Source organism: Sander lucioperca, chromosome 20 (genome assembly GCF_008315115.2).
Source record: "Sander lucioperca isolate FBNREF2018 chromosome 20, SLUC_FBN_1.2, whole genome shotgun sequence".
Classification (NCBI taxonomy): Eukaryota; Metazoa; Chordata; class Actinopteri; order Perciformes; family Percidae; genus Sander; species Sander lucioperca.
Window position 1 is genome coordinate 14432284 of NC_050192.1, and position 19401 is coordinate 14451684.

The window sequence follows — 19401 nt, forward strand, 5'->3', positions numbered from 1 at the left end:
TTATACTATGGCTTTTTTATCACTTTTTTTCGACATACTATACTATGGCTTTTTTATCACTTTTTTCGACATACTATACTATGGCTGTTTTTGACATACTATACTATGGTTCTTTTATCACTTTTTTTCGACATACTGTATTATTGCTTTTTTCCACATACTATACTATGGCTTTTTTATCACTCTTTTTCGACCTACTATACTATGGCTGTTTTTGACATACTATACTATGGTTCTTTTATCACTTTTTTTCGACATACTGTATTATTGCTTTTTTCCACATACTATACTATGGCTTTTTTATCACTCTTTTTCGACCTACTATACTATGGCTTTTTTCGACATACTATACTATGGCTTTTTCATCACTTTTTTAAGACATACTATACTATGCCTTTTTTATCACTTTTTTCGACATCCTATTCTATGGCTTTTTTATCACTCTTTTTCGACATACTATACTATGACTTTTTATCACTTTTTTTTCGACATGCTATACTATGGCTCTTTTATCACATACTATACTATGGCTTTTTTATCACTTTTTTTCGATATACTATACAATGGCTTTTTTCGACATACTATACTATGGCTTTCTTATCACTTTTTTCGACATACTATACTATGGCTGTTTTTGACATACTATACTATGGCTCTTTTATCACTTTTTTTCGACATATAGTATTATTGCTTTTTTCCACATACTATGGCTGTTTTTGACATACTATACTGTGACTTTTTTTCACTTTTTCGACATACTATACTATGGCTTTTTTCGACATATTATACTATGGCTTTTTTATCACTTTTTTTCGACAAACTATACTATGGCTTTTTTCGACATACTATGCTATGGCTTTTATCACTTTTTTTCGACATACTATACTATGGCTGTTTTTGACATACTATACTGTGACTTTTTTTCACTTTATCGATATACTATACAATGGCATTTTTCCATATACTGTACTATGGCTTTTTTCGACATACTACACTATGGCTTTTTTCGACATATTATACTATGTCGTTTTTATAATTTTTTTATAATATACTATACTATGGCTGTTTTTGACTTACTATTCTATGACTTTTTATCACTTTATCGACATACTATACTATGGCTTTTTTTGACATACTATACTATGGCTCTTTTATCACCTTTTTTCGACATACTATACTATGCCTTTTTTATCACTTTTTTCGACATACTATACTATGGCTGTTTTTGACATACTATACTGTGACTTTTTTTCACTTTTTCGACATGCTATACTATGGCTTTTTTCGACATACTATACTATGGCTTTTTCATCACTTTTTTAAGACATACTATACTATGACTTTTTATCACTTTTTCCGACATACTATACTATGGCTTTTTTCGACATACTATACTATGGCTTTTTCATCACTTTTTTAAGACATACTATACTATGACTTTTTATCACTTTTTTCGACATACTATACTATGGCTTTTTCATCACTTTTTTAAGACATACTATACTATGGCTTTTTTATCACTTTTTTCGACATACTATACTATGGCTTTTTCATCACTTTTTTAAGACATACTATACTATGACTTTTTATCACTTTTTTAGACATACTATACTATGGCTGTTTTCGACATACTATACTGTGACTTTTTATCACTTTTTTCAACATGCTATACTATGGCTTTTTTAGCACTTTTTTCGACAAACTATACTATGGCTTTTTTAGCACTTTTTTTCGACATACTATACTATGTTTTTTTTTCGTCATACTATACTATGGCTTTTTTTTATCACTCTTTTTCGACCTACTATACTATGGCTCTTTTATCACTTTTTTCAACATACTATACTATTGCTTTTTTCAACATACTATACTATGGCATTTTTATCACTTTTTTCGACATACTATGGCTGTTTTTGACTTACTATTCTATGACTTTTTATCACTTTATCGACATACTATACAATGGCATTTTTCAACATACTATACTATGGCTTTTTTTGACATACTATACTATGGCTCTTTTATCACTTTTTTCCGACATGCTATCTTATTGCTTTTTTCGACATACTATACTATGGCTTTTTTTGACATACTATACTATTGCTTTTTTATCACTTTTTCGACCTACTATACTATGACTTTTTATCACTTTTTCCGACATGCTATCTTATTGCTTTTTTCGACATACTATACTATGACTTTTTAACACTTTTTTTGACATACTATACTATGGCTGTTTTTATACCTTTTTTCAACATACTATACTAAGACTTTTTATCACTTTTTTCGACAAACTATACTATGGCTTTTTTCAACATACTGTACTATGGCTTTTTTCAACCTACTATACTATGGCTTTTTATCACTTTTTTTCGACATACTATACTATGGCTTTTTTATCACTTTTTTCGACATACTATGGCTTTTTTCGACCTACTATACTATGGCTGTTTTTGACTTACTATTCTATGACTTTTTATCACTTTATCGACATACTATACTATGTTTTTTTTTCCACATACTATACTATGGCTTTTTTATCACTTTTTTCAACATACTATGCTATGGCTTTTTTCAACATACTATACTGTGACTTTTTATCACTTTTTTCGACATACTACACTATGGCTTTTTTATCACTCTTACGACCTACTATACTATGGCTTTTTTATCACTTTATTCGACATACTATACTATGACTTTTCTATGGCTTTTTTTACATACTATACTATGACCTTTGTATGAAGTAATTAAATCATGACATTAGATTTTATTCAACTTAATTGTCAGTGCACAATAAAATGCAGTTCAACATATAACAAGAAGTTAAAAAAGCTGTAAAGTGCAAAGTTATATTCAGAATACACTGTATGAGCATTATAAACAGTATTAAGTTTATACATACATGCTAATAGTTTTACAGTATGAACACATTAAGCAGTTCAGCTATAAGTATATATAGTCAGAGTGTAATTACAGGTCATACTAACAGTAGACTAAATTCAGAATAAAGGTGACAGCTGAGGGGAAGAAGCTGTTCCTCAGCCTGCTGGTCCTGGAATGAAGAGTCCTGTAGCATCTCGCAGTTTTCACCACCCTCTGCAGTGCTTTCCGGTCCAGTTGCCATGTCATACCATGGTGCAAAATATCACAAAAAATGCAGTAGTATGCCAAAAAATGTCTAAGTCATAGCATGGCACATCAAATATAGTCGCTAAAAGCCATAGTATAGTATGTCGAAAAAAGTGGTAAAAAAAACATAGTATAGTATGTCAAAAACAGTCATATGTTGAAAAAAGTAATAAAAACGCCATAGTATAGTATGTCGAAAAAAGTGTTAAAAAGTCAGTGTAGTATGTCGAAAAAAGCCATAGTATATTACATTATATGTCATTTACATGTCATTACATGTATGTCGAAAAAGTTATAAAAAAGCCATAGTATAGTATGTCAAAAAAAAGTGATAAAAATGCAATAGTATTGTATGTCGAAAAAAGTCATGGTATAGTATGTTGAAAAATGTAATAAAAAACCATAGTATAGTATGTTGAAAAAAGTGGTAAATAAGTCATAGTATAATGTCATAAAAAGTGATAAAAAAGTCATAGTATGTCAAAAAAAGTCATATAGTACGTCGAAGAAAGTGATAAAAAAAAAGTCACAGTAGTATGTCGAAAAAAGTGCTAAAAAAGCCATAGTATGGGGCGACCTCTAGCTCACCCAGTAGAGGGTGCGCCCCATGTAGGCTGAGTCTTTGGCAGCGGCCCAGGTTTGAATGTGACCCGCGGCCCCTTGCTGCATGTCGTCCCTCCTCTCTCTCCCCTTTCCTGTCTTCAGGCTATCCTGTCAATTAAAGGCCATACAAAGCCTGAAAAAAAAAAAAAAGTATAGTATGTCGAAGAAAGTGATTAAAAAAAAAAAAGCCATAGTATGTCGAAAAAGTGATGAAAAAGCCATAGTATAGCATGTGGAAAAAAGTGATAAAAAAGCTGTGGTATAGTATGTTTAAAAGTGTCAAAAAAAGTCATAGTCCAAAAATCATAATATAGTATTTTAAAACAAATCATAAAAAGTCATATTACAGAATGTTGAAAAAATCATAGTATGTTGAGAAAAGTCATAGTATTTCAAAAAAAGTCACAGTATAGCAGGTCGAAAATAGTCATAGTAAAAAAGTGATTAAAAAAAAAAAAAAGCCATAGTATTTAAAAAAAAATAAATCATAGAAAAGTCAGTATAGCATGTTGAAAAAAATCATTAAGATTTTAGTCATAAAAAAAAGTCACAGTATAGTAGGCTATGTCGAAAAAAGTGAAAGAACTATAGTATAGTATGTTGAAAAAATTATAATATAGTATGTCGAAACAAATCATAAAAAGTCATTATAGAATGCTGGAAAAAAATCATAGTCATAGTATGTCAAGTGTAGTATGTTGAAAAATCATGGTCAGTATAGTAGTCGGAAAAAATCATAAAAATGTTTTAGTAAAGTAGGCTATGTCGGAGAAAGTCAAAGTCATGAAAATGGAGTATTTCGAAATAGTCATATGGTATGTCGAAAAAAGTCATTAGTTTAGTATGTCAAAATGTAAATGTTTTAGCATACAACCTGTTTAGACAAATGTACATATTGAAAACGGTGTTTAAGATTGAAATACTCTTTAAGGGATGTAGTCGTCGTAGTTTAATACTTTAAGATCCTGTGTTTTAGACAGTCATGGAAAAGATCAACTCAGTTGTATAAAGTCAGCTATTGTAAGGCATGCACACAGATTGTTTTTTAGTTTTTTTTTGCCTAATGTAACACAAATTTTACATTTTTAAATGTAAACCGATCTGAACCAACCCACCTTGAGAAAAAGTCTTAAAGTTACGTCAACATTTTAAGGCCGAAAGTCAGACAGCTGTTTTAAATCAGCTGGTTAAAGTTCACACTCTGCTTTTCAAATCAAATATCTGGTAGGTTAAACTGAATGTATCAAATGTTATGGCCGAAGGTAAAAAAGAGAATAAAGGTAAGGCTGCTACCTAGGACACAATCTGCCAGCTGTGTAAAGTTGTGTGCTTTGCCCTTTTCTAATAGCATGATGCTTTGGTGTTTGTCCTCTCCGTTTCAGTTTCTTAATGAATACCACTACTATTATACAAAGAAAAAGGGTTTTGTAAAAAGAAATGTTTTTTAAAACCATGTCAAATTGATATAATTAGATTTGAAATGTATGTATGCAGAAATTAATATAGAGATTACTGATTTTTGTCTCATTCCACAGCGCCAAAGGAAGAGGCAAGGCCAAGGGCAGGGTGAGATAAATGTAAACATCAGCAAGCGGTCCCCAAGGAAGCATCTGAAAATGAGCAGCAGTATTTGCTTCCATGACATTGTGTGCTTAAACAATAAAAAAAATGCTTTTAAGCTCAGCAGTGCCTGTTTGCGTGGTTCAAGTTTAAAACTAGTGGATATGTTTCTCTTAATTTGTACCAATCCCCTCAGTTTAAAAGCAAATAAATCCAGGTCATTCAACTGGCAAAATACCTCCATTTATTCTTCTGGGAACCATACACAAAGAACCACAGTGCACCATCAATTTCACATGTAGGCAGCGATATGTTTATAATAGTACAACTTACTGCAGTAATCTGAAACATTCACACAATTACACAAGTATTCTGATAGCAATATAGTGTCAGGATGAAGGAATTTCTATACAGTACAGTGTGGTGACAACAGTGCAAAAAAAAATAAAGTTGATGGAGTATGTACACAGGCAAGAGGACTAACATTTGCTGCAACTAGTGTATGTGAATTCTAATCCCTGCTGTGTTGTTACACTATGACTTCTATGGTTCCAGACACATCACAGATACTCCTAACTAGAGTCCAAACATGTATGTAATGATTTGTGGAGCTGCCAAAATAAATTCAAAACTTCCATACTGGATAACAACAGTGTTAGAAATGAAAAGTACGTTGCCTTTGGCTGCACAAAATCTTATTTTTAACATTAGCTGAAAGAAGTAGTGCATTTTCATGTAGTCCAGACAACACATATTTTAAATAAACAATTACCTACATTTCTTTCAGGTAGAGTGTGAGCCAATATACCTACTTTGAGCAGGGATCAGGACAGTGTATTTCCATGGTTACAAATCTAAACTTATTGTTCAGACATGATGAGTGCATAAAGCGTCAGTCCTTTCAGCATGATGAGGAGATAGTGGATCCGGTTCAGCTCCCTTTGTTGACTTTTCACCACATATGTGTTTCCCTGATCTCAGCGATCACCTGGCTAGCTTTTTGCAACGCCTGTGGAAAAAAAACAATGAAATGGCTGATAAAGGAATCTCAATTCATCATGGAGAGCTAGACACTACAAGGTGGGAGTCTGTTACCTGTAGCATATCTGCGGCCTCCTTGCGCCGCTGGGCCATGTCCTCTGATTCAGTCAGCAGATCGTTGAGGAGGCCAGATTTATACAGCTGGCCAACAAGCTCGCTCTGGAGGCTGTCCTTCACATGGTTGACCAGGAAGTGCATCACTGCCTTCGGCACACTGCGAGGGAGAGAGGAAACAGAGCGAACAGATGGTTGAGAACAAGAAGGCAAGATGGCCTGGTAAGGTCCCCCAGATGGAGAGGGTCAAGTTTGACCCACCAGGCGGTCGTGCCCGTCGAAGTATTGAGCTGTCGAAGTACGAGCTATTAGTTAAATACATTTATCCCTATTGGGCTCTAGAGGGCCCTACACTCCAACAATGTGGCAAAAAAATCAAATGTGGTATTTTATATTTCTTATTGTAAATAAATCCATTAAAATCTCAACAACAATGTGGTCGTTTGTCTCTCAATACTTTCTGACTTCCCTATCCTGTCTATGGCTCCAAGCCCCAAGCATCTTGGTTCCTACTGACATTCATCTTTACAAACAGTTTTTAAATAGTTTATTCTTTTAAAAAGGCTCAGTAATTTCCCACAACAGCTGGGCCCTACACTTTATGGCAAATGTTACTCAAACAGGAGTAAATACTGCATTTACATTTGCTGCACATGTGAGTATTTGACGGCAGCAGGATGTATGTGGTATTGACTCAAAATAAATTACAGTGCACATTATGTAGGTAATGTTTGATGATGTCGTAATGAGACGGCGTGCTCCAACCATACACCAAGTTTGGCTGTAATTATCGCGAGAATAGCTTGCAGGCGCTGGGGACGTTCCTTTTAAACATGTACATTTCAACACTAGCGTTCTCTGGTGCACCTTTTCTTGTTTTGATAGCCAAGCCTACCAAGCAAACATCGGGATAATTATAACACAATACGCTCGGCGAGAAAGGCTCCAGCTGAAATCTACCGACCCAGCTAAGTCTCGCCAGAAATGACAACACCGTATCGGCGTGGTACAGCATGCAAAACGCAAACACAACAGCCTACTAATACATCACATGGAGGTTTTTAAAGAAGATGCTAACTGTAATTTTGTCTAATTTATAATAAAGAAACGTGGGTTTATCAAATGATAGTTAACTCACGTACTCGGTGGACACATGTCACAGGTGTTTTTCCTCTTCTTTGCAGGTAATCATTCAAGACAATCTGTTACTGTAGCTAGACCACACTGTCACCTGGTGGTCGGAAGTGGTATTACAAACGCCAGTGGCGATTATTAGCCAGATTTCCGCGTTTTTTCCTTCTTTGAATCTTGCATCAGAAAAAACATTGGTGTGTTAATTTAATTTAGTTCTTAGGCAATAATGGAGCTCTATGGTACATAGGAATAAACTACATCAGCTTTGGCTACAGTTAGTAAATTCATTGTTGGTCTTTTCTTTTTCAAGATTATTTTTTGGGGTTTTCCGCCTTTAATTTTTGACAGGACAGCTAGGTGAGAAGGGAGAGAGAGAGGGGGAAGACATGCAGGAAATTGTTACAGGTCGGATTCAAACCCTGGACCTCTGCGTCAAGGCATAAACCTCCTCTCAGTATATGTGCACCTGCTCTACCACTGAGCCAATTGTTGGTCTTTTCATGGGATTAGTTGACAATACAAAATATAGAAAATCACAGACTTTAAAGAGGAGCTAGCTGGCTTACCTGTCCTGGATATTCTTGCGAACGATGAGGAAGTAAGACTTGATGAGGCGCTCGATGACCTCACAGTCCCGCTGCTCACGTGACGACAGCTTCCTGGCAACCGGCACGGGCTTAAGGGGAAAAGGGGGATGTTTTTCACTGAAAAGTACTGTTATCTTCATAATGGGGCATGCTGATAGGCTTATGTTTAGTTACCACATCAAGCAGATTGACAACTCCTTTAAGGGGGCTTCCAGGTCCGGAGCCGGGGGCTTCCTCTCCTTTCTTCAGCATCCCCCTCCAGTTCCCTGTGCCGTCCTGCTCACCCTGGGGTCCTGTTGCTGGAGCCTGAGGAGCCAGGAACACGAAAAATGAAGATCAACAGTCATCACACCTCACAGGCCACCAATTGATTAGAACAGCACCCTTCTGTTGTCATTAGAATTCACAGGGAGAGGATGGTTAAGGAATAGAGCGTAATAACCTTGACCGGTTCAAATGAAATAGTGCAAACACAGGCATGTACACAAAAATGAATTATAGGAAATTGAAAGTAAATAAATATTCCAAATCAAGCATAGTGCAGTCACTGACAGAATGAAATGTCTTTGTTTCGGAGCGGAAATTGGAAATACCCCCTCCACTGCTCAGAGAAAGGAAGTTAACTCAACTATTAAAGCAACAGTTAAAAGACAAAACATGATAGGCAATGCAGTAAAACAAACATGATAGGCAATGCAGTAAAACAAAAAGTCTACAGCCATGCTACGGCTTTGTAACATCGTATTTCACAATGGTGCTTTGAGCTAAATGCTAACATCAGCATGCTTACATTCTCTTATTAGCATTGAACACAAAGTACAGCAGAGGCTGACGTGAATGTGAGTGTCAGTATTAGATATTTGGTCATAAACTAAAGAATTGGACAAATTAAAATGTTTCACCTGATAATGGCAGTAGATTAAAAGTTAAGGGGTTTAAAGGTATTACAATTCATCTTGAGGGGAACCTGCATGGCTGTACCAAAATAGTATGGCAATCAATCCAACTGTTGTTGAGACATTTCACAAAAAAACACAAATGTCAACTTCATGGTGGCACGAGAGGAAAATTCAAGGATCACCAAAGCAAGTAGGTTTTGTCCTACTTGCTTTGGTGATCCTTGAATTTTCACATCGGACCATGACTAAAATTTCATGGCAATCCATTCAATAGTTGTTGAAATATTTCAGTCTGGACCAAAGTGGTGGACTGACCAACTGATCGACATTGTCATCCCTAAAATAAAAAAACATTGTCCTAAAATATACACTTACAGGCTTGGGTAGATGATGCACAGTGGTAGAACTTCCACTATCACATAACTACTATAAACTCAGTACAAAAAACAGGGCAACCAAAGTGTTAAGAGGTTGGAAAAGGAGACAGAGGAAGAGGAAGGCATTTTCTGGGAGACAGGTGAACCAACTTTGGGGACACATACTCTGCAGGAAACACAACGGTTGTTAGTGCACACAGGCTGAGGGAGAGCAAAACAAGAGCATGGCATCAGCAGACAAAGATCACAGTGCATGCCAGCAGCCCATGCTCATCCATCCATCAATCCATCCATCCATCTATCTATCCATCCATCAATCCATCCATCCATCAATCCATCCATCCATCAATCCATCCATCCCAGCCCCGTACAGAGCCAGCGAGCTGCATAAGTGCCCACCTTGGCACCATCCATGTCTGCTCCAGACGCAGAAGGCTCGCCAGAAACCACAGTTGGGCCAGCCGGGCCTTTGCCAACAGACTAGCAGAAATATGAGAGCAGGAATGGAGAGAGAGAAAAAAAAAAACACTGAGGAGAAATGTGGAGAGACAGAGGAAAGGAGGTTGGCAATCACCAGTCATTTGAAGGGAGTAGAGTAGACTTTCTAAGGAGATGAGGGATAAAATTCCTTGATGGAAACTATCCGAGGCATTCGGTTCACAGATCTTCATCCTGTAGTGCTATGAGTGATTAACAATGCACAAGTCCAATTTATGCTCGGGACGCTGAAGACTGCCACCAAATATTAGAACACATGATCTACTGTTTTTATATTTTAAAATAAGGTTGTTTCTTCTACCTTATCCCTGGGCACGGCAGCGGGCAGCTCCCTCATCCTGTTTCTCCTTTGCTCCTACAAACACACACAAACACGTGTTAGTACAAATGATTGTTTTGTCAAAATGACAAAAACTTCAACACATCCAAGGAAAGTATGTTAGATAATTCACTTAAAAAGCTCATACTGAAAGAAGTTAACCTCCTTTTTAAAGAAGACTAACAGACTTATGGCATAACGTTTCTTGACATTCCTATGGAAGCAAATAAGTGCCGTAATAATTTAAATCTTATAAGAAGCTGAATACCTATTTGTGAACTTTAATTTGTGAACTTAAGTGGTTTAAAGAATTCCAGAAAGCAAATTCAAGAGTCCAATATTTGAAAAGCTGTATGTTTAAGTTGGTTAAATTCAACTGATTTGTGATCTAAAAATTCAACTAGAATACAATTTTTATTTTAAATATATTTGACCCTTGTTCTATTTAAATTTGTGAACCACAAAAACTTAAAATCAGGTTTTTATAATTGTAAAAGTTGAAATTATTACTTTAAATTGGTTAAATTAAACAATTAGGTAGTTAAATATTTCAGCTTCTGTTTGGTTCCATAAATTCCGATTTAAAGGCATTTAATACTTTTTATATACCTAAAAATATTAATATATAATCTCAGGCCAACAATATCAGGTTCACGCCCTTTCCTTCTTTATTCTGCCAGAAAAATGTATGTATGTGAGAGTATTTTGTTACGAGTACAGACCTCTATATTATTATTCATGACCCCACAGGCATCTGCAAAGTCGGGATGTTTGGTGTTGATGTAGGCCAGCTCTATTGCAACCAAGTTATGCACCTATAACAAGAAGAGACGACATCTTCAATTATCAAGTGTTCTGATTCAGCTTCTTATTAAACACTGCAACCTCAAAGATAATGACTGCATGCTGTGAAAGCACAAAGGCAAAACGAGATGAATGTGATGGTACCATCTCATTGGTGATAGGCAGTCTCTTCCTCAGGAGGCAAGTGACTACTTCCACAATGGCCTCATGCAGCTTGGGAAATCTCTGCAGCTCCTGCAGGACAAATATGCCATCAATATGAATGTGTGTGCGTGTCTGTGTGTGTGTGTGAGGAAAAGATCAATACCTGCGAAGATGTGAGCAGAGCTGATTACCTGTGTGCTGTAGTTGCTGCAGTGCTGGATGATCCTCTGCATCTCCTCGTGGACCAGCTCCACGCAACGCAAACTCGGCTCCTCCAGGCGTTTCACCTGCTTCTTCACCAACAGCTCGAAGGAAATCTCGGGCACAAACAGGGACGGACGTGGGCCCTGACGTAAGGGGAGGAGGGAGCTGCAGGTTAGCAATTATTACCCAGAGCAACTTGCGTGAAGGGAGAAACAAAAGCAACAGAAAAGACTGTATGTTACAAATTAAAGTTGCTTTGCCATAGCTCATTGAACTAAACAATGACCGGATAAACTTCAGTGCCCCTGATGATGTCACATTCATGGGATAATGCAGCAGCACTCACTGTTGCGTTCCTTATGGCTGTTAGGATGTCTATGGTGCTGAGTCCTCCCAAAGGATCCACAGACTCCAATGTTCTGCCAAAAGTCTCATGGAATATGTAACAAATTCGGGCTCCACCGCACCTGAAAAACAGCAGCGAGGGTATATTAGCTGTGATGTGAACCCCGAGGCCTACTCTCCTGTCAGCTCTTCCTTCAAAGACGCTGTGCGTGCCTCAACTCATAAGTTGTATCATTGTAAATGATGAAACCAATGCAGTTGTTTTGCTCATTTTCACTGCGCTGGATCAACAGCGTCACCCTGTGGCTGAGCGGAGGAGAGGCGCCGGTACTCACAGCTCTGCCGTCTCGATGTATTTGGCTGTGCCCTCTATGGTGTTGCAGTATTCCGTGGCGAACTTGGTGATGAGCTGGAGCAAGGTGGCACTTTGGTCTTCCACAGGTTCGCCATAGCTGCTGAGCAGGGACTGATACTGGGCTGCCAGGACGTTGATCCGTGTCTTCAGCTCAGGGAGGCAGTCTCGGATGTGATGCATCAGTAACCTGCCATTATGAAAGTAAAGGGCAGAGGGTTCAGTTGTCTGCATGAAAGACTGTCTCTGATGGCTGTTATTAATAACTGCTTCTGGCTGATGCTGACATAACTTAAATGTTTCCTGGTAAAATGTTACGTCCATACCTATACTATATGTGTGTTGCATCTTATTTTCACAGTTTTTAAGGTAGTATTTATAATCACGTTTACCTGTTAAGGGTTCTGGCCAGGTATTTTGTTCCGTTTCTGTTGGCGAGAGAGGGATACTTCTTCTGCAGGAAAGCATGTTCGTCACGAATGGCATCGGCCACAGACTTTTTATTGTTGATGTCCAGCTGGCTCCTAAACATTTAAATACAATACACCAAAAATGAGTCCTGGGCAATAAAGGGTATTTAAAATACATTTGAGGACATATGGACTTATATCTTTCAATATATCATATCTTCTGCTGCCTAATGTAGTATTGTAGCATGATTGTAGGACATGTGTATGTGTTATGTATGAATTGATTGTATCTGTTTTTGTACATAAAATAGTTCATTAAACTGAAATGAATGATAATGGATTTTGAGCAGGTATGAATTTTTTATAATGCTAAAACATCCCACAATGTATTCCTTTTACACACTAATCACAAACATTAGATTTGATATTGAAATTGATATGCCAGCATTAATATGTATTAAAGTACACTCATCTCTATTGAGCATCACATCTCTATCATTACGCACTCATCTCTATTATGAGTGATGGATCATTTCATAGTATATTCAGTACGGTAAATATAGCTTTCCAGACCTGTTGACTACTCCGATGAGGCCCAGTTTGACAGGGATGACTCTGCCCATCAGTACGTCCATAGCATCAGTGCCGGCGTCCATCAGGTCCAGCTTGGTCACCACAGCCAGTGTCCTCCTGCCTGTCCAGTCACATTCATTCACAAAGATCATTATCACAAATATAGTTTTTAGTTATTCGTCATCATTTTACTATTTACTGTTTTTGTCACAATCAATGGTGAAAAGTCAGCCAATAAAAGGTTGATTCACACTAAAAGCAATTTGATTATGATTATGGTTTTTGGGTAATGTCTTGCTTTTTTTTGTTTTTCTTACCATCGGGGTCGACCTCCCGGGCCACCTTGAGGGCCTCTGAGGTGGCCATGTCTGTGTTAGCCGCAGTGACAGCCAGGATGATGCAGTTGGGGTTGGAGATGTGCTTCAGGATTAGATCCTTTATCTGAACCTCGATGTCATTAGGCTGATCACCCACGGGCACCTGGAGGGGACAATACCAATTAAAAGAAAAGACACAGTACATCTCAATTTGATTCATTAGAAACTACTTTAACACATGTGGGGGGGGGGGTGAGACTAATGATGGCAGAATCAAAGCCTGCATACACTTGGGCTTTGACAGCACTTGGTTTAGAAGTATCAAGAAAGAGTTACAAATTCCCTGCTGTCTACAAATACTGAATACACAAAAGCATCGACCAGTGACAAGGCCTACCTGGTATATCATGTTTTTTTTGGGCGTTTTAGTGGGGTTTTTTAGGTGTTGTATAGCAAATGTCCCCAGGGGTACGAGATGATCAAAGTCTTGTCTTAGGGAGTAGGAAGTACAGCATGTGTCACCTTAGTAATTCCCGGCAGATCCACCAGCGTGAGGTTGACAACGTGAGGAGAAAATATCTTCAGATGAATGGGATCATCGCTGATCCCCTGCAGAGGGACAAGAAAAAAATAGACGTGTATGGTGTATTTAACAGCTCAGCACTGTTTCATAGACATGTAAAAAAAGACATGTTTCTAAAAAAGCCATTTGGCGGAGTACAATCTGAGGATATTATTATCATTATTTTTATTATAGGTAATATTTAAACCCTCATGTTGCTTTTTTTGACACTGCTAATAGCCCCTGCTTGTGCCTTGTGTATTAGCGTTACATAGCACAGAGCTGAGCATCCATGTATTTGGAGATGGACAGGTAAATAACCTAAAGTTTTACAAAGCTAGATGAGAGCAAGTCTTTCTTACATTTGCCCTCCTTTCAGCTTTCTAGAAGCATCTCCAAACCCTTCCGGCCCTAGTAGCCCTAAGCTACATGCAAAAATTTTTTGCTATAATTAATTAATAATTAAAATGTTCCACTGTGGGCTCAAATTTGATAAACATACTGTATAAGCTTTGCTGTGAAACACAGTTTTCTTAGCTCATGGCTATATCCCTATATATAAGTCAAGTGTATGTTTTAGTCTATATCCACAACTTCTGGGATTATTCAGGTGCCGCCGGAAATTCCGCCAGATGTCTTTCATTTCGTACGATGTCTGTTACCTTCTGCTTTCTTTGTGTTGGAATTTTAAACTGCGGTGGATTTCTGAGGACTATGGTTAACTGCTCCTCAGATCTCTGCAGGGTAAATCCAGACAGCTAGCTAGACTATCTGTCCAATCTGAGTTTTCTGTTGCACGACTAAAACAACTTTTGAACGTACACGTTCCACCAAAACAAGTTCCTTCCTGAGGCTATTTTGCAGAGGCGCCGTTGCTCCGTGTGATGCTTAGTGCCACCCAAGACGATTGTGATTGGTTTAAAGAAATGCCAATAACCCAGAGCATGTTTTTCTCTCATCCCGGAATGCTGTGTGGTCTCACCAGACCCAGCACTGTAGAGGAGGGTCTGGCAATGCGAGACTATGTATGCTTTCATCTCATTGCGCCTGAATTATTTTAATTCTCTGTACATAGTGCATATTATGTGTTAGTCATCACGGGACTTCACTTAACATATCTTAATGAGTTTATAAGCAAACTGAATTTACTAGTAGATGCGTTTTATGAGGATAATATGCATTATAGATTTGTTTCCCATCAACAGCAATGCCTGTGCCCAAACATGTTGAGTTCCTCATTTAACAGTATAGATGTAAACCCCTCCATCTTCCATCCATGTCTCACCTTATTATTGCCTGATATTCGTGCCGTTTCATTTTCAATTTCTTGCCTGATTTCTTCAAAATCTGTGAAGATCTGCAAAAAGAAAAAAGAAATAACATAAAGACAAGCAAGGGTCAAGCGTATTAATAAAATATTTGGTATTCTGAAGTACATACCTGATTTTTTGTGTGCAGAAACTTGCCCCACTCGTCACCTTCTCTGCCTGTGACACATAATAAAAACAGTGTGGGTTACAGTTATAGCATAGCATTCTCGAAAAAAGGAAGAAAAAAACAGGTGTTAGCTATTACAACCTCAAAGACAACTACTAAGGCTAAGAAATGCAAGGCTAACATAAGGAATGACACCTGACCACAGTTACAGAGGTGGCTTTGAGGAGGAGGGAGCAGAACTAAATTATAAGAGGCTAATCTAGGTTATTGAATGTGAAGACACCTGTACAATGCACCTTTGTGAAGGCAGTGCTTTTTCACTCCCTATCATCTGAAAATAATTAGAAACACAGTGACAGAGACAGACATTTAAACCTGGTGCTTGTACACTGAGCACCAGCAATTTATAGGCTATTATCAAGCTGCACACAAAAAAACAATAGACCTGTTCCCTACATGTGTGTTTATTAGCATAAAGGACTTGAAATGTATGATGATTTATAGCAAGAATCCAGACAGCATATAAAATAATTGAGGCAAAATCCAAAGACAACAGTGGACTAATTAGTGGGTTCCTTGGTCTGAAACACTAAGATTAGAGAGATTTTGGTGTTTACCACTGTCATCATTTTTTCTTGCATCTCCAGGATCTACATTGACCAGTTGGAGGATGAGAGGTCGCCTGGTTACGATACCAGTCCCACGGGGCAGCAGGTCCCTGCCCACCAGGCTTTCCAGCACTGAGCTCTTACCACTGCTCTGGAGACACAAAACACAGATAGACACATGAGTTAGATGAGGGATGAACCAAAGACTACATACTTTCTGGTTTAACACGACACCAGGTCCAGCAATGGCCTGGTTTTGGCTAACAGTGGTTAGTGTGTGTATGAGGCTCTTAAAATAGCACTGAAGACGATCAAAATAGATTTCACTGCAGACTTTGCAAATGAGATTTTGCAGCAGTCCATCTCAAAGTGGGTTTTTAGCAGAGGTGCCTGCGTCTCTGTGTAGTCTCAACACATTTTGGTATCTGAACATTTATTAATATTAGATATTTATTCTAATGTTATCGGTAACTGTGCATGCATTATGGTAAAGCACGGTTATCTAGCTAGCATGACAGCCGCTGTATCACAGAAGTGCACACACAGTCAGAGCATTTTACCTGAGTCCCCACCACTGCTATCTGCGGCAGGTGTATGATATCCGCTCCCACTGTGTTGAATACATCTTGGAGCTTGTTTATTACGGGGATAAGAGCCTCCATGCTCGCGGTTTATGAATCAAATTATTAATAAAACTAGATATTTTCGATGGAGCGAAAGTCATTCAATGTCCCACTGACACCACCATTGCAACAACACCCATTGGATGGACGATACGTTGTATGGTGTTGGGAGTTGTAGTTCTCCAATGGGGAACAGCTCGGAACAAGGACATCTCAGGCTGAGGAAAAGACTACAGTACTTGTGCTATGAAAATAACGCGAGTCGCGCATGCGTATACGTACTGTTGATGACGGACCGTGACGGACTAGCTTCGTTAGCCAAGTAGTTAGGTTGATTTCCTCGCTCTAACCTTTATCTTAGCTACTGCCTGACTTTAAGTCAGTAAGTCAGTCTGTTGTTGCCAACCATTCGTTATTCCACCATGCTACAGTTCCTGGTGAGTTAAACTGACGTTATCATGCATGACATCGACGTTTACCAGGATGCTAAGAGATGCGAAACTAGCCTAACGTTAGCTAACATGTCAGCAAAACTTGCTGTCAAAACTCTTGACGGTGTTAATTGAAAGTCTCTGAAATTTAGGAGATGTAAGTCAATAATCTTGGCCTAAAATGACATTTTTTGTTTGTCTTCCAGGCCGGCTTTACCTTGGGAAATGTTGTGGGGATGTATCTGGCTCAAAACTATGAGGTAAGTTTTTTTTTTATTTTTATTTTTTACAAACATTCATAATTGGAATTCAACGAGTTATCTGCTTTTCATACTGACCCATCTCTACCACGACCTCCGCCGGACCCCCCCCCCTCCCTCCAAAAAAAAAGAATAAACCAGTCCTGCAATAAATCATACCTTCATGAATGTTATAATGTACGTTTTAGTTGAAACCGTTTTAGAGAGTTGAGGATTCCACTTTATGACCAATCGTAAGGCTATGCTCATATACAGTTTATATAGGTCTGACATATTAGGAACACCTGTCAGTAGAATGAAATACGTTTTAAAGTTGAATCAGAACCTCTCTAAGCCAGTTGCAACAAAAACGAACCATTGTAATCTTTATGTAGGTAAAGGATTTATTGCAGGACTGTTGCAATAGACTGCATTAGTTTTAGCCAGATGTACCTAATAAACTGGCAACTGTATATGTGCATCAGATTGTATTGACAGCACTGTTTTTTTTTTTCTAGGTTCCCAACATAGCCAAGAAAATCGAAGCCTTTAAGAAAGACGTGGAGGCCAAAAAGAAGCCCCCAGAGTGAGCGAAGCGGGACCAAGCAAGAACAGATGCCCTCTGAAGAAACTATTTATTTTACAGTGTTATGGTACAATGAGTGTACATTTGATAAACGGACTGATATGGTAAAATATGTATGAGAATATCAACAGTGCCTGGAACCGTATTTGTCTCTTTCCTTAGTTTTATAGGCATGTTCTCATCGTAGCCTATTTTTATAAGATAAATTGTGCAAAGACTGGATTTAAAGAATATTGCAACTGACTAATGGGATCACTTTAAAGTCCAGTGTCACAGCACTGTTGGCTGTCCTTTTCTCGGATGCACTGGGGTGTTTTAACCTACACCTCTTTATTATCTTCACATTAGGTGCATATAATGTTCTCTAAAGTGAATATTAATAGAGCATGCAATTGCTCTCTTATCTGTTGTTTTCTATAAGCTTCCAGTGTATCAATAATTGCCAAATTTTGTCATTCGTGCAAACAATTCTGAATCATTCAGCTTACAATAAAGTTACTGTTTATGAATTTTAAAGTCTTTGCTTCATGAATGAAGATTTCCTGGCACAATTTTGCACATGTATGAATTTGTGGAAGAAAAACAAAACATATCTGCATTGCACTGGTTCCACAGCTGTCAAAACTTGGTATACTTGCTGTATTACTACAAATGTGTCCACCAGATGGGGCCATCAGCAAGGTATTTCAAATTTAGGTATTTAAAATTTGGCAAAAATTATAATTTACTTTTTCTTCTTCCGTTTTGTTCCCTTCTTCTTTTTCTTCTTTTTATTTGAATTTGGCCACCCAAAGCCTCTGAACTCCAGACAGTCCACTGCATTGTGAGAAATGTAGTAGACGTTCTCCATGGCTGCTGGGCTGAGGATGTCCACCTCTGTCTTGGTGGATTTGGCACTAGAGGACCTCTTTTTGGGTGTTTTTGGACTCCCAGTCTTCTTGGCGGGCCTAGAACTGTGGGACCTTGATTTCCTGGATTTGGTGGGCTTTGAAGAAAATACAAGTGGTTTAGTCCATTTAGGTTTGGTTCTTCTACTTTGACTATATTAAACAGTGTGGCTAGCCCTGATAGTCTATATTGTTACGTATACTTTACCATGGTGAAAGATGTCAAGGTCACTTCTAATAGGATGAGCGATTATTTGACCATCTGTAAAATGAGATGCATACAGAAGAATGCTAGAACTAGAATATAACCGTAGATCTGTTTTTTTTTTCAGACAAACAAGATGATTTAATGGCTAGATAGTACATAAAGTGCTTTCTCAAAACAGCTTCAGCACTTGAAATTGTCACGAATTAAAAATATATACTTATATCTTACCAGTTCTGGACTTGGCACTGTTGTAACTGGCAACTGACTGGCTTCAACTGGGACAGTGATACCCCATTTGTTTATGTCCTGTTGTCGTAGAGACAGATCAGACCCACTCATGAACGAAGGGGTTGGCCTCTCCAAGCCTGTAAATTCTTTGTTGCATCCAAGACACAGCTAGGCTTCACATATAACACAAAGCTTAACAAGAGAGGAGTGCAAAAGGCAAGAGCTAAATGGTAAGAATG

At 37.9% G+C, this 19401-nt stretch overlaps 4 protein-coding genes across 28 annotated transcripts in view; 2 read left to right on the plus strand and 2 right to left on the minus strand.

Annotated features, from left to right (window-relative positions):
• The window catches only part of tnnt2e (troponin T2e, cardiac), a 30430-nt gene extending 24422 nt beyond the window's left edge, over positions 1-6008 (plus strand). For 19 of the 23 annotated variants that reach the window (XM_031284711.2, XM_031284720.2, XM_035996028.1 and 16 more), the window contains one exon: positions 5271-6008. In XM_031284711.2, coding sequence (XP_031140571.1) covers positions 5271-5597 — 327 coding nt within the window. In that variant the 3' untranslated portion in view covers positions 5598-6008. The remainder of the gene's footprint in view (positions 1-5270) is intronic. The other 4 variants (XM_031284731.2, XM_031284730.2, XM_031284733.2 and 1 more) reach the window with 1 other exon arrangement.
• LOC116039750 (dynamin-1-like protein) lies at positions 5517-16791 on the minus strand. 3 transcript variants are annotated; one of them, XR_004102505.2, is made up of 20 exons: positions 16521-16791; positions 15970-16111; positions 15356-15402; positions 15201-15272; positions 13876-13962; positions 13354-13516; positions 13037-13157; positions 12446-12577; positions 12037-12243; positions 11703-11823; positions 11344-11499; positions 11153-11242; positions 10927-11019; positions 10187-10240; positions 9787-9867; positions 8286-8417; positions 8091-8200; positions 6391-6550; positions 6104-6304; positions 5517-6067 (listed from the first exon to the last, which is right to left on the minus strand). XR_004102505.2 is itself a non-coding variant. In XM_031284707.2 (19 exons), the coding sequence occupies exons 1-19, from the start codon at positions 16620-16622 to the stop codon at positions 6248-6250; spliced, it is 2127 nt and encodes a 708-aa protein (XP_031140567.1). In that variant the 5' UTR covers positions 16623-16791; the 3' UTR covers positions 5517-6247. The 3 variants fall into 3 exon arrangements, 2 of the variants coding, with proteins under 2 accessions (XP_031140567.1, XP_031140568.1); XM_031284707.2 differs by having other exon boundaries at positions 5517-6304; XM_031284708.2 differs by lacking the exon at positions 9787-9867 and having other exon boundaries at positions 5517-6304; positions 16521-16783.
• Positions 16792-16808: 17 nt separating this feature from the next.
• Positions 16809-18351, plus strand: stmp1 (short transmembrane mitochondrial protein 1). Its single transcript, XM_031284738.2, has 3 exons — positions 16809-17020; positions 17221-17274; positions 17772-18351. The coding sequence occupies exons 1-3, from the start codon at positions 17006-17008 to the stop codon at positions 17841-17843; spliced, it is 141 nt and encodes a 46-aa protein (XP_031140598.1). The 5' UTR covers positions 16809-17005; the 3' UTR covers positions 17844-18351.
• A 38-nt stretch (positions 18352-18389) lies between these two features.
• On the minus strand, positions 18390-19384 carry LOC116039754 (small lysine-rich protein 1). The gene is made up of 3 exons (XM_031284737.2): positions 19163-19384; positions 18935-18988; positions 18390-18824 (listed from the first exon to the last, which is right to left on the minus strand). Exons 2-3 carry the CDS (start codon positions 18935-18937, stop codon positions 18564-18566), a joined length of 264 nt encoding a protein of 87 aa, XP_031140597.1. The 5' UTR covers positions 18938-18988; positions 19163-19384; the 3' UTR covers positions 18390-18563.
• Between the last annotated feature and the right edge of the window lie 17 nt (positions 19385-19401).